At 38.1% G+C, this 23,088-nt stretch overlaps 1 protein-coding gene across 2 annotated transcripts in view; it reads right to left on the bottom strand.

Moving 5' to 3' along the window:
• Positions 1-23,088, bottom strand: part of ACER3 (alkaline ceramidase 3) — a 185,481-nt gene that overhangs the window by 50,625 nt on the left and 111,768 nt on the right. For both annotated transcript variants that reach the window (XM_029209021.1, XM_029209020.1), the window contains 3 exons: positions 22,586-22,638; positions 20,117-20,198; positions 6,767-6,802 (listed from right to left, as the gene is read on the bottom strand). In XM_029209021.1, the coding sequence (XP_029064854.1) occupies positions 6,767-6,802; positions 20,117-20,198; positions 22,586-22,620 (153 nt within the window). In that variant the 5' untranslated portion in view covers positions 22,621-22,638. The remainder of the gene's footprint in view (positions 1-6,766; positions 6,803-20,116; positions 20,199-22,585; positions 22,639-23,088) is intronic.

A 23,088-nucleotide genomic window follows, 5' to 3' on the forward strand; every position in this document is an offset into this window, starting at 1 on the left:
GAGTATGTTAAACATAACAAATGCTGGATAAGAACGTATGCACTGGAAGTGCAATGGGGATTTTTCAAATGAATTTTCTTCTCTTCACAAGCACCTCGACCCTATACATTCTGATTCTCCCCTAGGAATCTGAAGCAGACCTTGCTAGTGGCCTACTCAGTATTCTTGCCTCTTTCTTTATAGAAGACTGATTTTATTAGGCTGGCAATATGTCCAGCTATAAAATCTTGATTTCCCAGGCTTTCTTGAAGCTAGAGGTGCCCACATAACCTTTTTTCTATGCATATTTTAAGATAAGTCATTTTTTAAATAAAAAGATAATAGAATACATACATTTCCACTCCCTGCAATTTTCATCTAAAATATTTTTACAAGGAATTTTCATATCTTTCCATATTTAATAATTTTTTCAATCTTCCAACTCCAAAGACTATAAAAATATTATTAGTGTTTTCTCCCTGCTAAAGCATCATAGAAATATGCTGTGTGTAAACTGAGACCTGGTATTTATCCTTAAGGAACCTATAGCCTAGGAAAAAAGCATGTTGTGTTTTTGTTTATCAGTAAAAAGAAAAGTATCTTGAGCAAAGTAGAAAAACAATTTTTTGTTCTGTGACTTGGCATTAAGATGCCTGTGTGGAAAGATTTGAAGATAGATGAAACAGAGAGGTAAAGAGGGCAAATTAAGTGGGATGGGGCTGTAGTGTGGGACCTTGGAAACTGTAGATATACAATAATTATTTTGATAATGAGGGAGACTGACTTACAATATTTCTTCAGAGCTAACATTCTCCACTAAGGAATAGACTCATTCCTTATGGTCTATTCCTTGGATTAAGCCAAAACGTGGAAAGGAGTTCCAAATAACTGACCAGTTTATTTTCTAGCAAGTATTGGGTTGGCCAAAATGTTCGTTCGGGTTTGTTCGTAAGATTTCACAGACAAACCCGAACAAACATTTTGGCCAATCCAATACTTATTGAACACCGACCGAATGACAGCCATTGGATGAGACATTCATTCATGATTCAAAGATGAAAAGACACCCTATTCCTGACCTCAAAGAGCTCAGTCTAATAAAGGAGAGACACATGTAATCACATATCTAGTACGTGGATCTGGTTTCTAAATTCCATTCTCCACTCAAAGAAACCAAGCCTCCATGGAGATCAGGCCTGGAGCGGGGAAAGAACAAGATAAGCCAAGAACATCTTCTTGTGTCAAAAAGTAAGAGATATTCAAAGAACGATGGGAACAGGTCAAAAGGACACAGACACCGGCCTGAAAGTGCTCCACTTGCCAAATCTGAGACAATTATTCACACCAAAATAAACCATGATAGTAACATCATAACTCATTGAATAAAATAGGAATACAAGAGAGAGTCCATAGAAATAAAAATAAATTCAAAGTTTAATAATTAAGAGCATTTTCGTAAGTCTCAGAGTACTTTACTACAAAGTTCTTATTAATTATGAAGGGACAGAGAATAACTTTACAATGGAGAAGTCTAATAGACACTATCATAAGTCATCATGCTCCAACAGGTTGACAGTATACTTTCAAGTGGTTCAGGTGGGAAAGTTCTTTTTATCGTTCTTGCAGCTTTTCTGTAAGTTTGATATTGTTTAAGAATAAAAGATATTTAAAAGATGAAGAAAGAATTCCATACTAACCCGCTAGAATAATTATTAGCTTCACATCGAATGTGCAGAGGGAGCTCAAGTCTTTCACTCTAGGAGAAAGGCACTCGGCTCACCTGTGGTCACGAACAGTTTATTAGGGTGGGAGATCAGGTAGGGATTTGTGGATAAAGCCCCAGTGAGTGGGAACCTATGGTGGTAATAGGTAATGGGATTTCGGCATTTGCAGTTTGTAATGGACTCATTCAATTGCCCAAACATAGTAAAGAGAACCTCTAACAGAAAAAGCCAAGGGCTGCAGTTGGGGGATTCTAGATTTTTCTACCACCTCATTACTGCCTCAGTACATGTCTTTGAATAAGTCACTTCATTTATCTTAGCCTTGGACTCCCATTTGTAAAATGAAGGGACTGAACTAGGTGACTATGGTTTCATATTTCTATAATCATAGTCAAAATAGGGATGTAAGAGGCATTTTATTTTGGGAGTTAATATATAAATTTATTCTCATATGATAAGGCTAAAAGGTTGGTGCTTCCTACATATGTAGAGGATAGTTTAAATAGTAGTAAGCTAAATGTAGATATTACTTTTTAACTATAAAACAATTTCATAAGTCTCATAAGGCAATGTGGTCTATTGGTAAAAACATAGTTTTTGTAGGTATATTCAGAACTGGTTTAAAATCTTAATTCTGTCCAAACTATACAGCCTTCTAATCCATCCTACATACAACTGCCAGAATTATCTGAAACAGATATTATAATCTTATGCCTCTGTCAATGGCAAAATCATAAGTTTCAAACTCTAGCATGACAGCCAGTGATTCAGTTTGGTTCCAGCCTTCTTTCTCTTCTCATGTTCTGCAGGATCTCGTATTTAGCACAGGATTTCCCAAACAGTCCCCCAGAATACCACCATGCTGAGAGATATTAAGAAATATTCAATAAAAAAGGGTTCCATGGTCAAATAAATCCTGCTCAAATGTCATTTCCTATGTGAAGCCTTCCTGAAATCCTTCTATAAAAATTACTTAATCTCTTTTTATTCCCAAAGTACTTCACTTATATTTGACTTCGGGCAGTTTTTTGAATTGATAACTGAATTGAGGTTTACTTAAAGTAAACCACAGCTATACCTAAGTTTTACATATTCAGTCTTCACATTTTTCCAAGTTCATTATTGCACAAAAATCTAAACAGTATTTTTCATTGTTTTGAAAAACATCTGACAATAAATTAGATTCCAAAGTAATCTGCTATAACAACATATCATATCATAAAAGCAATATGGGCTTTGGGGGAAAAAAAAAAGACCTGGTTTCCATTTCCAGTTCTGCCACTAACTAGTTGAGAAACACTGGGCAAATTACTTAACCCCTTCTGACTCTCAGTTATTTTACCTATAAAATGAAGATAATTCCTAAACAGGCTTGTTGATAGTTTGGTAAGATAATGAGTGAGTCAATCTAGATAAACTATATGAAAGAATATATAATATTTAGCACATAGTAGATACTAAAAAACGTCATCTTCTTTTCCAAGTGTGCTTATACAGTGTTTCCTTCTACCCTAATTTGTAATAAAATGGCACAAATGAAACATAATAGAATTTTTAAAAATCTACTTAAGTTCCTGTTTTTCAAATTGTTTACATAGTGTTCTTTCTTGCAAATCTTGAAGGTCAAATTAGAACGGGTATTAATAAAATACTGGTATGTCACGTCTAGAAACAATCTTTCAGAGACATCTACTTTGGCAAAAAGATTTTAAGCAACAGTACTCTTTGAGACATTAGATGAGATCTCATCTGAGATATTCAACTACTGATTTGTCAATTAGCTACTTTAAGAGGGTTCAATAACTTCTTAAATGTTCTTTTAGTCTATTCTCATGTATGCTTTTCTTTTTGTTTTCTTTCTTGAGATATGTTGGTGTTTCTATTGAATGTGACAGCTATGTGATCTGAGTATTATCCTTTACAAGGCCATCAAAATGAATAAATGGCATTTGGCTCTCTTTTGGAGATGTTTGGATCACCTTGGATTTAATACAGTAAAGTAGAACTGTTATCAGTATATTCTCCCTCAGGGAAGCTAATCTGGTTAGTAAGACAATCATCCTTGTTGTGACAGATACTTTTAATTGTACTGTCACTACTTATCTCTCTAGCTCAACTCAAATATCTCCTTTTAGAAGTTTTCCATGATCATCATAGGCAGAAATTTATGCACATCTTACTAAGTACTTTTAGTATCACACAGTATTAGTATGTTTATTGCCTTGTGCTTTGCATTACCTTAATTATTTTTATATAATCCTTGTGAAATAGTACCTTTCCTTGTTTTGAACATTTTACAGATGAAGATACTGAAGAATAGGTACAGCAAGAAATTTGTCGGTGGATAACAAAATGGCAAGAAATAGAGATTCTGAACTTCAAGAAATCAAAGTGGTAAGAAATCAAGATTCCAGTCTTAATCAGAGCTCCTTTAGATTAGACCACATTGCTTTTCCTTCCTTTTCCATTATTTTTAAGATCTTGAAAAATATTGTAAATCTTGTCACAAATTTCAAAACAATTTTCTACTTACAAATTCTAAAACAATTTTTCTAAGTTTCTACACATAAAAATATCAAGTTACCTGAAAGAATTGAGAGTAATACTCCAAACTTTGACAATTAGAAGATTCTCAGAAAAAGTTCTCTTTTCTTAAGAATGATACCCAGAAAATAATTAGGGAAAGATTTTTTTTAAGCCTTAAGTATAAATATCAATAGAAAGTATCAATTCTAATTACTTTACAGACCAGCATAGGATTAGATTAGACATTTGAAGCAAAGGTCTCTTTAAATAAAACTTTACAAAGCAGCGAGGAATACTATTGTGTCAAACTAGTGGGCTATTTTCCTTAACTTGTTCTTCAGTACTAGAGTAATAGTTTAGCTACATGCACTAGGTGTATTTTGTAATCCTATTTTGAGTCATCTAAACAGACAGACTGTGCCCTTGCCTACATGAGTACTACTTTTACATGTTTATTACAAAACGTATATACTACAAATACGTTTTTCCAAGTCAATCTTCCTGACCAGATAGTGAGTTCTTTGAGACCAGCAGCCATGTCTTATGTGCTTTAGAATATTAATATTAGTTAACATTTACTGAGTGTTTTACTATGTGCTAAGGTTTAAATGCATTATTTCATTTAATACTCAGACAACTACAGGATATTATTATACCGACTTTAGAGATGCGGCCTATGAGCTCTATAAGAGCAAGAGACCTCATTATTTAACTCACTTGTACATCTCCTGTGCCTAGTACAGCACTGGGCATACTGAAGGCACTTAAAAAGTGTTTGCTGAATAACGAGGAAACCAAAGCTCAAAGAAGTTAAGTAACTTATCCAGAGTATACTGTGAATAAGCAGAGAGACTAGTTTGAATCCAGGTCTGCCTCACTTTGGATCTTAAAAGTCTGTGCTCTACTGCCTCTTTATTTCCAAATTCCAGCTCAGAATTTGGTAATGAGAAAGTACACAGTAAACACCTGATGAATGAATGTCTTACCTTCAGATTGCTTATCTACTTCACCCTAGCATTCCTTTACTTCTTCACTTCCCTATCCTGATTTTTAATCTCTAAGCCTAGGATATAAGCCATAGCTATAAGTTTTCATCCTGCCTACCTTCCTATCATACACAGATATCTAAGTATCTTCCCTATACACAGAGAAGAAAATATTTATTACTGGAAAAACACATGGAAATTGCAGCATGAAAAGTTATATGAATAGTTTGTTCCTTCATAAACACAGTGTCAAATAAGTCAAAAACAGAAAACTGAATGGTAATAAACTTAGAAAACTTAACTCAAAATTTCCAAATTTTGTTCTGTTGTGGTTATTATTTTTCTTTCTTATAAAGGCAAATAAGAAGATTATAAAAACTGAAGTATTCTTCACGTAAATAAACTTCATTTTTTACACTGTGTCAATAAATATTTCTAATAAAGGGGTAAATATATAATGACATCACTTCAAGCTATAATAAACAGGAAAGTGAGGATGCCCCACCCCCCATAATATCTACATTAGTACATCTACTTTCAGCTGGCCTGTGGAAAAAAGCAAAGCACAATAACGTGGATTTGGAATTTATTTCTTCAAGAAACAGATTTCAGGTGATATTGTCTAGTTTAAGTTTAAAAGATTATAGGAACATTTACCTTTTTATATAAGCACAAAATATTCTAAAAGTACAAGGCCTCTAATCCTCCTGAAATGTGTGCTTGTTTGCATGCTTATTTAGTTATTTATCCTTTATCTATCTACCTATCATATCTATCATATCTATCTATCTATCTATCTATCTATCTACACGCTTTGTTAAAAGAAGGATGACAGGGGTCAAATAAATCTAGTTACAGCCCTGGCTCTGTCCCTTAATAACTGTGTAACTCTGGGACAAATTACCTAGTATCTCTGAGCTCATTTCCCTTAAAATATAGACAGTAATTCATATTTTGTAGGACTGCTGGGGAGATTAGGGTCTATGTAGTAATAAGCATAGTGACCAGGCACATCATAGCACTCAATAAATAATAGCTCTCTTTATTTAGGGTCTGATACTTCATTTTACTCTGGTTTCATTCTAGGATGCACTTAAGTTATTATTTCTTATACCAAAGTTTCCTATGTTTGTTTCCCTCAATATAAATAATCGTCCACCTCAAAAAACTACTTAAAATATGTTAGACTGAACATTCCTTGAGTATTTTCCCCTTATCTTTTCTAGAAAATAATGTCATAAAGAAGACTGTTTACATGTGCATGTGTATAATGCTTCCTGGTTTTTTTTCTGCTTATAAGAGCAATGTTGCACCTGCATGACTATCTACCAATAGCCAGTGCGGCCTGGGCATTGACTATTCTTGGTATATTCCTATTTTGCTTACATGTGCTTCTGTGGGAACTTGTTTGTAATCTCTGTTTTAAACACTGTTCTTTCCTAAAACATCTACTATTTCATTTACTGAAGTTGTATATGCATATAATTTACTAGAAAAGGAAAACACAAGGCAGGTTAAATAATAAAATGTGTAATAATTTTTAAAAATTACCTGATGGAATACAGGCTCCTTTACCTTAAGGTAAACCTGAAAAATATTAAAAGAAATACATGTAAATGAAGTGCATTACAAAGGGGAAAGAAAACCTATTCCTGCTACTCTGCAAATTTCAAACGTCTCCTGCTTCCCTAGTCTTGCTTCTTAGATCTGACTCCAGCCATGTAAAACCAATCAGATTAGGTGGCATGCCACAAAAGGGCTGTTACCTACAGGTGGGTGTGCCCCAGTGCTCATTTCATCATGGTAAACTAAATGTTTCAAAGCTGTTGTGGATTACTCTGGCCTCTTGGCCTCTGCATCAGCATCAAGGAGAGGCAGAGATGCGTGGTTAACTCATGAGGGCTGAAGAAGTTATGCTGACAATCCCTGCAGCAGATCTATTCTACAGCAGCAAGAACGCTGGACTTGAGAGACAGGAGCTAAATTTCAAACTGCCACTTACTTGCTACATGCCTGAGCAAGTCACTTAACCAAAAGACTCATTCTTCCTTATCTGGATAATGGGAATAATAGTGGTGAGCAATAATAAGCCAAAATATGTGCAAGTGTCTAGCACATAACATGTGCTAATAGGTTAAAACATTTAAAACAAATTTCTTGTCCTTTCTTCTGCTTCTGAAAACCTCTAATTCATTCACCCAGATACACGAAAGTTACACAAGCCCTAGTTTTAGGCCCCAGTGTCATGTGGGTGATTAAGTTCAATGCCTCTTTATTGCATGCATTTATTGCCCTATAAGAGTACACCTTTAGGGACTTCCCTGGTGGCGCAGTGGTTGGGAGTCTGCCTGCCAGTGCAGGGGACATGAGTTCGAGCTGGGGTCCGGGAGGATCTCACATGCTGCGGAGCAGCTGGGCCAGAGTGCCACAGCTGCTGAGCCTGCTCTACAGCCTGTGAGCCACAGCTGCTGGGACCCCTGCGCCTGGAGCCTGTGCTCCGCAGTGGGAGGGGCACCGCAGTGAGGGGTCCGTGCGCAGCAGCGAAGACCTAACGCAGCCAAAAATATATTAATTAAAAAAACGAAAACCAGTGCACTTTTAAAATGACATGGTAGAGAGAAGTCAAAATTTAAATCATAACCCTGAAATGACTCCCATCACTTGCGAGACAAAGTCCAAATTTCAAAGTCTTCCATAATCTTGCTCCGGCCTTTCTGCTTAGTCTTATTCCTCTCCTCTTGTCTCTTTCTCATCCTAGGCTCCAACAAATATGCTAGTTTCATGCTTCTGTATCTTTAAACATGCTGTGCTTTACTTTGTTCAGAAATTGCCCCCTGCTGGTAAACACTCATCTTGCCAGATTCAGCTCAAACTATACCTCTTTCTTGAAATCTTTTCTGACTCCTTCTCTGCTAAGCAGAGTCCATCACTCATCCTTTTTACCTGACTGTCCATATATAAACTTTACGGCATTTATTAGTTTGTTTCTCTCCTCTACAAGGCAATAATCTTTTTGACAGAAAGACGGTTCTTATGTATCTCTACAGCCTCATTTAATGTAGTGCTGATCTCATAAATTTTATGTAATTTTATCATTTGTCTATAGAACTTCTCATTCCTGGAGGAAGTTCCCTCACCACAGCAAGAGATTATTTCCTTGAAGCACCCATAGAGCTTTAATAGTAAGATGTGTAGGGGCTTCCGTAGTGGCGCAGTGGTTAAGAATCCACCTGCCAATGCAGGGGACACGGGTTCGAGCCCTGGTCTGGGAAGATCCCACATGCCACGGAGCAACTAAGCCCATGAGCCACAACTACTGAGCCTGTGCTCTAGAGCCCGCAAGCCACAACTACTGAAGCCCTGGTGCCTAGAGCCCGAGCTCTGCAACAAGAGAAGCCACGACGAGAAGCCTGCGCACCGCAACGAAGAGTAGCCCCAATTAACCACAAACAGACAAAGCCCGTGCATAGCAACGAAGACCCAATACAGCCAAACATTAAAAAAAACAAATTAAGTAAGATGTGTAGGAACATTTATATAACTCTAAATTCAGTAAGGCAGAATGCTTTTAATCTCTGAAATTTGTTATTTCAAAATACGAATTTTCCTTTACATAATTGCAGATTCTCATTGTTACTAATAAAAGAAATGCAGAAGCGCATGCCTCTTAAAAGCATTTTTTTAAGGCAAAAGAATTATGGAGTCCTTACTATGTGCCAGGTATTAATTCTTACAACTAATGTGAACTGTATGCTATTATTAATTTTACAGATGAGGAAAACTAAAGGAGAGAGTTACCTCTCTCTTTAGTAACTAACCCAAAGTCCCACAGTTATTAAGTAACAGTGTTGGTCAAAACTCAGATATGACTGACTCCCAAGCCTAAGTTTTCAGCCACATCAGCTCTTAGCTTACAAAGGTAAGTTGTCTTGACTCTACCACCAATTCTCCATATAAATTTGGTTGGTCAGGCAAGTCACTAAAACTCTCTGGACATTAGTCTCTTCTTTTATATAGTAACAAGACTTCCTTTCACCTCTGAAATTCTAGGACTCTTTCCTGATTAACAAGTATGTATGCAAAGGACTACACAGGGCAATGTAGAAACATAAGGAAATACAATATCTTTGCTCTTTCAATCTCTTTTTCATCTTCTCAACGCACTGAAATCTACCTTCTGCCTTCATCAATCTGCTGTGGACAGTACCCTCATTAAGGTTACTTGGTCTTTTTTATGGGTCAAACCTCAATTTCATTTTATTCAGCCTCTCAGAGGCAACTGGTACCCTTTCTAGAAACCTCTTTGTACTCTGTGACATCAAGCTCTCCTGGTTTTCCTACACCTCTGATTACCTCCTTTGTTGGCTCTACCTCTTTCACTTGACCCTCAAGTGGTCAATGTTCCAAGGTACAGCATGGTGACTATAGTCAATAATACTGGACTGAATACTGGAAATTTACTGAAAGAGTAGATTTCAGGTGCTTTCATCACACACACAGAAAACAGTAACTATGTGATATGTTAATTAGCTTGACTGTAGTAATATTTTCACTATGTATATTAAATCATCATGTGGTACACCTTAAATGTATAAATTTAAATTTTTATTTAAAATGTTGACTCTTATTGAATTCCTTAGACATTACAAAATGAGACATTCTTATCTTTTTAAATTTTATTCTTTTATAAGTAGGTCCCTGTTGGTTACCCACCTTAAATACAGCAGTGTGTACATGTCAATCCCAAACTCCCAATCTATCCCTCCCCCTTAAAAAGAATTTGCAAATTGACAGGTTTTAAATGTCAAACAGACAAACCAACCGTAACTTTTAGGGTATAATACCATAAATGTATATTCTTTTGTTTTTACTGAGAAAAAAAAAAAGCCCAGTGTTACAAAGGGTTGTATCTTTTTTTTTTTAACATCTTTATTGGAGTATAATTGCTTTACAATGTTGTGTTGGTTTCTGCTGTATAACAAAGTGAATCAGCTGTATGAATACATATATCCCCATAGCCCCTCCCTCTTGCATCTCCCTCCCACCCTACCTATCCCACCCCTCTAGGTGGGCAAAAAGCACTAAGCTGATCTCCCTGTGCTATGCAGCTGCTTCCCACTAGCTATCTATTTTACATTTGGTAGTGTATATATGTCAGTGCTACTCTCTCACTTTGTCCCAGCTTACCCTTCCCCCTCCCCGTGTTCTCAAGTCCATTTTCTATGCCTGCGTCTTTATTTCTGTCCTGCCCCTAGGTTCATAAAAACAATTTTAAGATTCCATACGTATGTATTAGCATACGGTATTTGTTTTTCTCTTTCTGACTTACTTCATTCTGTATGACAGACTCTAGGTCCATCCACCTCACTACAAATAACTCAACTTTGTTTCTTTTTATGGCTGAGTAATATTTCATTGTACATATGTGCCACATCTTCTTTATCCATTCATCTGTCAGTGGACACGTAGGTTGCTTTCATGTCCTGGCTATTGTAAATAGAGCTGCAATGAACACTGTGGTACACGACTCTTTTTGAATTATGGTTTTCTCAGGGTATATGCCCAGTAGTGGAATTGCTGGGTCATATGATAGTTCTATTTTTTTGTTTTTAAAGGAACCGCCATACTGTTCTCCATAGTGGCTGTATCAATTTACATTCCGACCAACAGTGCAAGAGGGTTCCCTTTTCTCCACACCCTCTCCAGCATTTACTGTTTGTAGATTTCTTGATGACGGCCATTCTGACCCATGAGAGGTGATACCTCATTGTAGTTTTGATTTGCATTTCTCTAATGATTAGTGATGTTGAGCATCCTTTCAATCTGTATATCTTCTTCGGAGAAATGTCTATTTAGAACTTCTCCCCATTTTTGATTGGGGTTTTTTTTTGATATTGAGCTGCATGAGCTGCCTGTATATTTTGGAGATTAATCCTTTGACAGTTGCTTCGTTTGCAAATATTTTCTTCCATTCTGAGGGTTGTCTTTTTGTCTTGTTTATGGTGTTGTTTATGGTTTCCTTTGCTGTGCAAAAGTGTTCCCATATCTCTTCCCTCTTGCGTCTCCCTCCCTCCCATCCTCCCTATCCCACCCCTCTAGGTGGTCACAAAGCACCGAGTTGTTCTCCCCGTGCTATGCGGCTGCTTCCCACTAGCTATCTATTTTAACGTTTGGTAGTGTATATATGTCCATGCCCCTCTCTCGTTTTGTCACAGCTTACCCTTACCCTCCCCATATCCTCAAGTCCATTCTCTACCAGGTCTGTTTCTTTATGCTTGTCTTAACCCTAGGTTCTTCATAACATTTTTTTCCTTAGATTCCATATATATGTGTTAGCATACAGTATTTGTCTTCCTCTTTCTGACATACTTCACTCTGTATGACAGACTCTAGGTCCATCCACCTCACTAGGAATAGCTCAATTTCGTTTCTTTTTATGGCTGAGTAGTATTGCATTGTATATATGTGCCACATCTTCTTTATCCATTCATCCGATGATGGACACCTAGGTTGTTTCCGTCTCTTGGCTATTGTAAATAGAGCTGCAATGAACATTTTGGTACAGTGACTCTTTTTGAATTATGGTTTTCTCAGGGTGTATGCCCAGTAGTGGGATTGCCAGGTCATATGGTAGATCTCTTTTCAGTTTTTTAGGGAACCTTCATACTGTTCTCCATACTGGCTGTATCAATTTATATTCCCACCAACAGTACAAGAGCGATCCCTTTTCTCCACACCCTCTCCAGCATTTTTTGTTTCTAGATTTTTTCATGATGGCCATTCTGACCGGTGTGAGGTGATATCTCATTGTAGTTTTGATTTGCATTTCTCTAATGATTAATGATGTTGAGCATTCTTTCATGTTTGTTGGCAGTCTTTATGTCTTCTATGGAGAAAGGTCTGTTTAGGTCTTCTGCCCATTTTTGGATTGGGTTGTTTGTTTTTTTGTTTTTGAGCTGCATGAGCTGCTTGTAAATTTTGGAGATTAATCCTTTGTCAATTGCTTCATTTGCAAATATTTTCTCCCATTCTGAGGGTTGTCTTTTGGTCTTGTTTATGGTTTCCTTTGCTGTGCAAAAGCTTTGAAGTTTCATTAGGTCCCATTTGTTTATTTTTGTTTTTATTTCCATTTCTCTAGGAGGTGGGTCAAACAGGATCTTGCTGTGATTTATGTCATAGAGTGTTCTGCCTACGTTTCCCTCTAAGAGTTTTATAGTGTCTGGCCTTACATTTAGATCTTTAATCCATTTTGAGTTTATTTTTGTGTATGGTGTTAGTGAGTGTTCTAATTTCATTCTTTTACATGTAGCTGTCCAGTTTTCCCAGCACCACTTATTGAAGAGACTGTCTTTTCTCCATTGTATATTCTTGCCTCCTTTATCAAAGATAAGGTGACAATATGTGCGTGGGCTTATCTCTGGGCTTTCTATCCTGTTTCATTGATCTATATTTCTGTTTTTGTGCCAGTACCATATTGTCTTGATTACTGTAACTTGGTAGTATAGTCTGAAGTCAGGGAGCCTGATTCCTCCAGCGCTCTTTTTCTTTCTCATGACTGCTTTGGCTATTTGGGGTCTTTTGTGTTTCCAAACAAATTGTGAAATTTTTTGTTCTAGTTCTGTGAAAAATGCCATTGGTAGTTTGATAGGGATTGCACTGAATCTGTAGATTGTTTTGGGTAGTATAGTCATTTTCACAATGTTGATTCTTCCAATCCAAGAACATGGTATACCTCTCCATCAGTTTGTATCATCTTTAATTTCTTTCATCAGTGTCTTATAGTTTTCTGCATACAGGTCTTTTGTCTCCTTAGGTAGGTTTATTCCTAGGTATTTTATTCTTTTTGTTGCAATGGTAAACGGGAGTGTTTCCTTAATTTCTCTTTCAGATTTTTCATCATTAGTGAATATGAATTCAAGAGATTTCTGTGCATTAATTTTGTATCCTGCTACTTTAGCAAATTCATTGATTAGCTCTAGTAGTTTGCTGGTAGCATCTTTAGGATTCTCTATGTATAGTATCATGTCATCTGCAAACAGTGACAGCTTTACCTCTTCTTTTCCGATTTGGATTCTCTTTATTTTTTTCTCTGATTGCTGCGGCTAACACTTTCAAAACTATGTTGAATAACAGTTGTGAGAGTGGGCAACCTTGTCTTGTTCCTGATCTTAGAGGAAGTGGTTTCAGTTTTCACCACTGAGAATGATGTTTGCTGTGGGTCTGTCATATATGGCTTTTATTATGTGGAGGTACATTCCCTCTATGCCTACTTTCTGGAAAGTTTTCATCATGTGTGTTGAATTTTGTTGAAAGCTTTTTCTGCATCTATTCAGATGATCATATGGTTTTTATTCTTCAATTTGTTAATATGGTGTATCATATTGATTGATTTGCATCTATTTAAGAATCCCTGCATTCCTGGGATAATCCCCACTTGATCATGGTGTATGATCCTTTATAATGTGCTGTTGGATTCTGTTTGCTACTGTTTTGTTGAGGATTTTTGCATCTATGTTCATCACTGATATTGGTCTGTAGTTTTCTTGTTTCGTGACATCTTTGTCTCGTTTTGGTATCAGGGTGATGGTGGCCTTGTAGAATGAGTTTGGGAGTACTCCTCCCTCTGCTATACTTTGGAAGAGTTTGAGAAGGATAGCTGTTAGCTCTTCTCTACATGTTTGATAGAACTTTTCTGTGAAGCCATCTGGTCCTGGGCTTTTGTTTGTTGGAAGATTTTTAATCAGTTTCAATTTCACTGCTTGTGATTGGTCTGTTTATATTTTCTATTTCGTCCTGGTTCAGTCTCAGAAGGTTGTGCTTTTCTAAGAATTTGGCCGTTTCTTCCAGGTTGTCCATTTTATTGGCATATAGTCGCTTGTAGTAATCTCTCATGATCTTTTGTACTTCTGCAGTGTCAGTTGTTACTTCTCCTTTTTCTTCTAATTCTGTTGATTTGAGTCTTCTCCATTTTTCTCTTGATGAGTCTGGCTAATGGTTTATCAATTTAGTTCATCTTCTCAAAGAACCAGCTTTTATAGTTTTATTGATCTTTGCTATTGTGTTCTTCATTCTTTTTCATTTATTTCTGATCTGATCTTTATGATTTCTTTCCTTCTGCTAACTTTGCAGGTTTTTTTTTTTTTTTTTTTTTTTTGCGGTACGTGGGCCTCTCACTGCTGTGGCCTCTCCCATTGCGGAGCACAGGCTCCAGACACGCAGGCTCAGAAGCCATAGCTCACTGGCCCAGCTGCTCTACGGCATATATGATCTTCCTGGACCGGGGCACAAACCCGTGTGCCCTGAATCAGCAGGCGGACTCTCAACCACTGCACCACTAGGGAAGCCCTGGAGTTCTTTTGTTCTTGTTCCTCTAATTGCTTTAGGTATAAGGGTAGGTTGTTTATTTGAGATTTCTCTTGTTTCCTGAGGTGGAATTGTATTGCTATAAACTTCCCTCTCAGAACTGCTTTTGCTGCATCCCATAGGTTTTGGGTCATCGCGTTTTCATTGCCATTTGTTTCTAGGTATTTTTTGTTTTCCTCTTTGATTTCTTCAGTGATCTCTTGGTTATTAAGTAGTGTATTGTTTAGCCTCCATGTGTTTGTATTTTTTTACAGTTTTTTTCCTGTAATTGTTATCTAGTCTCATAGCATTGTGGTCGGAAAAGATACTTGATACGACTTCAATTTTCTTAAATTTACCAAGGCTTGATTTGTGACCCAAGATATGATCTATCCTGGAAAATGTTCCATGAGCACTTGAGAAGAAAGTGTATTCTGTTGTTTTTGGATGGAATGTCTTATAAATATCAATTAAGTCCATCTTGTTTAATGTATCATTTAAAGCTTGTGTTTCCTTATTAATCTTCTGGATGATCTGTCCATTGGTGAAAGTGGGGTGTTAAAGTCCCCTACTATGTGTTACTGTCAATTTCCCCTTTTATGGCTGTTAGCATTTGCCTTATGTACTGAGGTGCTCCTATGTTGGATGCATAAATATTTACAATTCTTATATCTTCTTGGACTGATCCCTCAATCGTTATGCAGTGTCCTTCTTTGTCTCTTGTAGCAGTCTTTGTTTTAAAGTTTATTTTGCCTGATATGAGAATTGCTACTCCAGCTCTCTTTTGATTTCCATTTGCATGGAATATCTTTTTCCATCCCCTCACTTTCAGTCTGTATGTGTCCCTAGGTCTGAAGTGGGTCTCTTGTAGACAGCATATATACAGGTCTTGTCTTTGTATCCATTCAGCCAGTCTATGTCTTTTGGTTGGAGCATTTAATCCATTTACATTTAAGGTAGTTATTAATATGTATGTTCCTATTACCATTTTCTTAATTGTTTTGGGTTTGTTATTGTAGGTCTTTTCCTTCTCTTGTGTTTCCTGCCTAGAGAAGTTCCTTTAGCATTTGTTGTAAAGCTGGTTTGGTGGTTCTGAATTCTCTTAGCTTTTGCTTCTTTGTAAGGTTTTAATTTCTCTGTCAAATCTGAATGAGATCCTTGCTGGGTAGAGTAATCTTGGTTGTAGTTTTTTCCCTTTCATCACTTTAAATATGTCCTGCCACTCTCTTCTGGCTTGCAGAGTTTCTGCTGAAAGATCAGCTGTTAACCTTATGGAGATTCCCTTGTATGTTATCTGTTGCTTTTCCCTCGCTGCTTTTAATATTTTTTCTTTGTGTTTAATTTTTGATAGTTTGATTAATATGTGTCTTGGCGTGTTTCGCCTTGGATTTATCCTGTATGGGACTCTCTGTGCTTCCTGGACTTGACTATTTCCTTTCCCATATTAGGGAAGTTTCCAACTATAATCTCTTCAAATATTTTCTCAGTCCCTTTCTTTTTCTCTTATTCTTCTGTGCCCCCTATAATTCGATTGTTGGAGTGTTTAATGTTGTCCCAGAGGTCTCTTGAGACTCTCCTCTTTTCATTCTTTTTCCTTTATTCTGTCTGTGGTAGTTATTTCCACTATTTTATCTTCCAGGTCACTTATCCGTTCTTCTGTCTCAGTTATTCTACTATTGATTCCTTCTAGAGAATTTTTAATTTCATTTATTGTGTTGTTCATCGTTTGTTTGCTCTTTAGTTTTCTAGTCATTGTTAAACATATCTTGTATTTTCTCCATTCTACTTCCAAGATTTTGGATCATCTTTACTATCATTACTTTGAATTCTTTTTCATGTAGACTGACTACTTCCTCCTCATTTGTTTGTTCTGGTGGGTTTTTACCTTGCTCCTTCCTCTGCTGCATATTTTTCTGTCTTCTCATTTTGCTTAATGTAGTGTGTTTGGGGTCTCCTTTTCGCAGCCTGCAGGTTCGTAGTTCCTGTTGTTTTTGATGTCTGCCCTCAGTGGGTGAGGTTGGTTCAGTGGTTTGTGTAGGCTTCCTGGTGCAGCGGACTGATGCCTGTGTTCTGGTGGATGAGGCTGGATCTTGTCTTTCTGGTGGGCAGGACCATGTCCAGTGGTGTGTTTTGGGGTGTCTGTGAACTTAGTATGATTTTAGGCAGCCTCTCTGCTAATGGGTGGGGTTGTGTGCCTGTCTTGCTAGTTGTCGGGCACTGGGCGTCCAGCACTGGAGCTTGCTGGCCGTTGGGTGAAGCTGGGTCTTAGCGTTGAGACGGAGATCTCTGGGAGAGTTCTCGCCGATTGATACTACGTGGGGCTGGGAGGTCTCTGATGGTCCAATGTCCTGAACTTGGCTTTCCCACCTCAGAGGCTCAGGCCTGACACCAGGCCGGAGCACCAAGGCCCTATCAGCAACACAGCTCAGAAGAAAAGGGAGAAGAACGAAAAAATTAAAATAAAAAAAAAAGATTATTTAAATCTACCAATGATAACAAGTGCTAAAAACTATACTAAGATAAACATAAAAATCAGAAACAAGTCAGTTACAGACAGCAAACCCTACATCTACAGTTGCTCCCTAAGTCCATTGCTTCAATTTTGGGACAATTCGTTGTCTAGTCAGGTATTCCACAGATGCAGTACATCAAGTTGATTGTGGGGATTTAATCCACTGCTCCTGGGGCTGCTGGGAGAGATTTCCCTTTCTCTTCTTTGTCCGCACAGCTCCTGGGGTTCAGCTTTGGTTTTGGCCCTGCCTCTGCATATGGGTCGCCCTCAGGCATCTGTTCCCACCCAGACAGGAGAGGGTTAGAGCAGCAGCTGATCAGGGGCTCTTGCTCACTCAGGCCACGGGGAGGGAGGGGTATGGTAGTTATCATTGGAATGTGGGGCGAGCCTGCGGTGGCAGAGGCCAGCATGACATTGCAACAGCCCGAGACGCGCTGTGTGTCGGGACCCTGGCAGTGGCTCCTGGGGGGGGACGGCACATGTGGATACTGACCTGTGCGTTTCATGCCTGTCTCTGGTGTCCGAGCTAATAGCTGCGGCTCGCACCATCTCTGGACCTCGTTTAGTCAGTGCTCTGCCTTCTGTGTGCAGACAGGGAAGGAATCCCCTCCCCTGGGGCAGCCCGAAACAATGGTCTCTTGCCTCTTAGGCAGGTCCAGACTTTTTCCCAGACTCCCTCCCTCCTAGCTGTGGCGCACTAGCCCCCAACAGGCTGTGTTCATGCAGCCAACCCCAGTCCTCTCCCTGGGGTCTGACCTCCAAGGCTGGAGCCTCAGCTCCCAGTCCCCACCTGCCCTGGCGGGTGAGCAGACGAGCTCTGAGTGAGTGCTGGTTGGCACCAATTCTCTGGGTGGGGATCTCTCCACTTCGCCCTCTGCACCCCTGTTGCTGTGCTCTCCTCCATGGCTCCGAAGCTTCCCCCCTGCCCACTCCCCATCTCTGCCAGTGAAGGGGCTTCCTAGTGAGTGGAAACTTTTCCTCCTTCACAGCTTCCTCCCAGAGGTGCAGGTCCTGTCCCTATTCCTTTGTTTCTCTTTTTTCTTTTGCTTTACCCAGGTACGTGGGAATTTTCTTGGCTTTGGGGAAGTCTTGAGGTCTCCTGCCAGCGTTTAGTAGGTGTTCTGTAGGAGTTGTTCCACATGTCGATGTATTTTTTTTTTTTTTTGCAGTACACGGGCCTCTCACTGTTGTGGCCTCTCCCATTGTGGAGCACAGGCTCCGGACACGCAGGCTCAGCGGCCATGGCTCACGGGCCCAGCCTCTCCGCGGCATGTGGGATCTTCCCAGACCGGGGCACGAACCCGTGTCCCCTGCATCGGCAGGCGGACTCTCAACCACTGCGCCACCAGGGAAGCCCTGTCGATGTATTTTTGATGTATTTGTGGGGAGGAATGTGATCTCCACATCTTACTCCTCCGCCACCTTGAAGGTCCCCCGCAAGGGTTGTATCTTCGGTCATCATAATGGTCTATGCTATCTCTGTGCCAGTTCATCTATTCCCACATTTCTAGTTCTACCTATAACCTGACAACTACCAAATCCACATCTTTAGCCCAACCTACCTGTTAAGCTTCAGATATCATTAATGTCAGGCACCTCAATCTCAGCACATTCCAAAGTGAACTTATCTACCCCTACCCCATGACACAAACCTACTCATTATCTTTCCTGAAAAATCTGCTCCTGTTCCAAGTTGCCTGTCTTGGTTAAGGACTTACTACGTACTCTGAGGACCAGGCCATAAACTGAGGAATCATTGTAGACAATTCCTTCTTTTTACTCCATTTCTACCCCTTTCTACTTAGTGGGTCACAAGTACCATGGATTACTTATGACAGTTATTTTACTTCAGTCTGAGTCTCATATCTTGCCTAAGCAAATGCAAAAATCCCTAGGTCTAGGCTTATACTCCTCTAATCCATCATCCATAATCATGTCTTTCTAAAACATGTATCTGTTGATGTTTTTCCTCTACTTTAAACCAATTAATGGCTCCATATTACCTTGAGGATAAAAATCCAAATTTAAACATGGTATATAAGAGTCTTCATAATCTGATATTTGTCTGATTCACTACACTTGTTCACTCCTCACCACTTAACTTTGATCCAGTCATATTAAATCTCTCCCAATTCCACTGACAGTGATGATTTAATGAGAAAATAAATGTAAAGTACTCAGTAGAGTATCTGGCACATACTAAGCACTTAAAAACGATAGTTCACTATGTGTTCCAAGATTCTAGGCCTGTGGACAACATAATGGTCTATTTAGAAGTGCTTCATAACACTCTTAGCCAGGGGCCTGGTGAACTCCTAATCAATTAAAACCCAGCTCAAGTACACCTCTCTGCAGCTTTCTTTGACCCACTCAAGCAATTCATTAATCCTCATTTATCTCATCATCATATAACTGGTTTTTACCTGTATGACTGCAATTATCATCTTTCAATCCAATTCTTTGTTTACATGTTTAAGTTCCCCACTAGAATGCGGTCCTCAAGCATAGTGACTGCTTCTTAGTCATCTTTGTATTTTCTACTGCCTGATATGGTAGATTCATGATAAAAGCTTGTTGAAATTAATATCTCTTAATACAAAATGTAATTCACTTGAGGAAAAAAGCGCTAGGGTAGGATCAGAAGTGATTGGCTATCTCAACCTATTTGGAAAAGGTTAACCATTAAAAGAGTCACACTAGGCCCTACGGAGCAGAACCAATTTCCTTTTTTAACAAATAGGAGGTAATATGTGAATCCATGAAGAAAAGTTAATTGTTTTCCACTGCTAGTAAATATTTGCCTTTTGACTTTTTCCCCTTCTGTAAAAAAAACACAAAAAACCCAGATTTTTAAAAAAGTTGTTTCAACTTTTTGTTGAGAAATAACACCTAAACAGGAAACAAAGGGGCAATATCTATAAGTAAGTTTTGTGTAGAAATATTTCAGTTTGAACAACATGAAGCAAATATTAGAAGCAAAATGTACCAAACTCCATAAATGGCTAGTTTACTTGCTTATAATCTGTTAGAAATAAAATATGACTTACTGTGGTTACTATTAAACTGAACAGAACTAAAGTAAAAAGCAGATGGTAGTTTACAGAGTTCTTTGTCTTGAAACATTCAAACCTTAAAAAGAAAAAAGAGAGAGAAAGAAACTTGTGTTAGAATATATAACTAGGAAAACAAATAGAACACTGTTTTACCACTTGTATACTTGCCCCTGGGTCTAGTGATCCCCATCATTTCCTCTCAACCACACACTCATCTTAGAGAACCCACACTACCTACAGCCTCCAAGAGGCTACAGGGACCAGAAGTAGATGCTTGACTTAAACTGGGCCAGTGAGAGGCTCTCTTCCGAAAATTTGGAATTTGGGAGCCAGAGACTGAATCAAGTATAGAGAATCAATGTATAAAGCTGTGTGGACTCAAGGTCTGATGCTTATATTTGGGCAACTAACTTGAAGTAGATGAGTGAGCAGAGAAGTGATCTGCAGGAAGAGAAAAAGAAAGCAGATACAAAGACTTGAAGCCATGTGGAGAGGAAGGAATAGAGAAAAGAGGGAGGGAGAGAGAAGGTGCCCTTCCAGTTCTGGTGAGCTGGACTTCCTGCTATGCCATATAATTCCCTCATGTCCTTACAGTAAATAAATCTCTCCTAAATCAACTGGCTTGGGTAGGTTTCCACATCTTGGAACTAATGATCCCTGACTAATGCACACTGTCACAGGAAATATCACTCTATCACAATTGTCTCTTTGCTTATCTGTCTCCCCAACCAGACTGTGAATTTTCTGTGTGCAGGGATAAAATCTTTTTTTCATATACCTAGTCACTAGGAAAGTCTGACACAGGAAACATTCAGTGAATAATATGAACATATATTTGGCTATCAGCTAAGTATCCAACCTTTGAACCTATGTTTTGTATAAGCAGCAGGAGAGTTCTCTCAGTTTACTAATTAACGGAATTGGACCCAACTCCTATTTCCCTATCTGTAAAGAAAGGTGGCTGGAAAGTAATGGCGATCATATATTGAAAAGAATCAGATAACCATCGCGTAAAGGATTCAGAGAAGTCTTACTAGCACTAAGACCTCTTTTACCTTTAAATTGTGTGACTTGATGACTTTGTGTGTGTGTGCATGTTGTGCTTGATGGTTTTACCGTATTGCTTCATTTAATGAGACACATAACCAGACTATTTGAGAGGGATGTTTTTGGAACAAAACATTAACTGAGGTAAGAAAGCAGTCATCTTCTGCTTTCTGCTCTCCCTTTCTTGTAGTACTTGTCTGGGTACTTTTTAAGTATCTGCTCTCAGCTTTGTCTCATGCAGGTACAGGTACATCAGGACATTAGCATATCAGTGCTCGCTGTTACTTGATTCTTCTTTTAATAAATATAGTTTTGACAGAAAAGATAGATCAGTAAACAATGTCAAGGAGAGCAAAGACCTTAGCCTCAGTCTTGAGGACAGCTTTCAGAAAATGGTGCATGGGATTTCCTTGTTTTTGATCTTGTTTTCTAACTGCCCAGATCTGCTTGTCACAGATGCAGACTGTGATAGGCTGATGACTTATTAAGAAGAGTCACCTGAAAATATTTTTCTAGATCGGGGTGGCAAGCTACAGTGCAAGAACCAATTTCTCAACCTAAGCCTGTTTTTGTAAATAAAAGTTACTGGAAGACAGTCACACCCATTGGTTTACATATTATCTATGGCTGCTTTCACACTACAACAGCAGAGTTGAAGACTTGCAACAGAATAATTACTGTCTGGCCCTTTACAGAAGAAGTTTCTGATGAGCTCTTTTAAATAATATATTTTTTCAAACTATTTTTATTTTTATGTATCTTTGGAAGATATTCTTGAGCTAGCAATGATGATCCTGTTGAAAAGAATCAGATAACCATCACAGAAGAGGTTCAGAGAAGTCTCAAGAATTAACACTAGAAAATAGAAGGTATATTTTAAAAGTTAAGTTTATTAAACTTGTAGTTCAATTTCCAACTGTGACACTTACTAACCACATGACCTTAAGCAAGTCACCTAAGCATAAGCTCTGCTTATATTCTTAGATAAAATGGGGACAATACCTATTTATCTTGCACAACTGTGAGAATTTAGAGATGATTTCGTGTGCTGCCCAGCACAATTACAGGTACAAAGTAGAGAAATGTTATTATGGCATAATATATAAAATCTTTACCTAAATTTTTATATATTCATAACTCGAGGAAAGGCAAATTGTGTAAGTTAATCTTACTTAATTTAAGTAAGATTCTATCTAAATTGGCTATAAGGTTTTGAGATCAAACAAGTTCATAAACAATATTATTATAACTTCCCAGAAATTATACTCTACATTGAAATCACAAAAGTTACAATCTTCTACACTGTTACAATCTCCCAGTAATACCACTGGATTAGTTATATTACATAATTCCCTATGAAGCAAACATGAATTTAAAAATATATCAAGCATATGAATTTTAAACATAAATACTTACATGCAGTATACAAATATACAACAGCTGTAAATCATTGGGAGTTCATCCAATAGCTGTAAGAAACAAAGGTAACAGGACTTGAATATTGTAGAGCTGCAATTATGCGAATCCAAAATAAAACATCAGAATGATTAAGATGGTCACCTCTTATTATCTGATATCTTTTACTAATTCTCATATATTTATCATCATCTAATTTATTCTCAGTGTGTATATTTAGTTTATTGTTTTTGAACAAAGAAGCTTACCCACCCATCTGTCCTAATCTACACACCTAAGTAGGATGCCTGACTCACTGGTCAGCTTGGATCATTCAGTATCATAAACCATGATAACATGCCTCCAGGAAAGAATGATGTCCACCATCTACAGGTGATAGGTCCTATCGGTATTCTTTTGCGTTTTCCCCCCATCCTATAGCACCTAAGATAAATAAAATGTTCAGTCATATACATAAAAAGAGATAGAAATTGTTGGGGAAGTCAGTTAATCTAAGTGATGTC

This window comes from Monodon monoceros, unplaced genomic scaffold (assembly GCF_005190385.1).
Source record: "Monodon monoceros isolate NGI ecotype Baffin Bay Population unplaced genomic scaffold, NGI_Narwhal_1 Super_Scaffold_7, whole genome shotgun sequence".
Lineage (NCBI taxonomy): Eukaryota > Metazoa > Chordata > Mammalia > Artiodactyla > Monodontidae > Monodon > Monodon monoceros.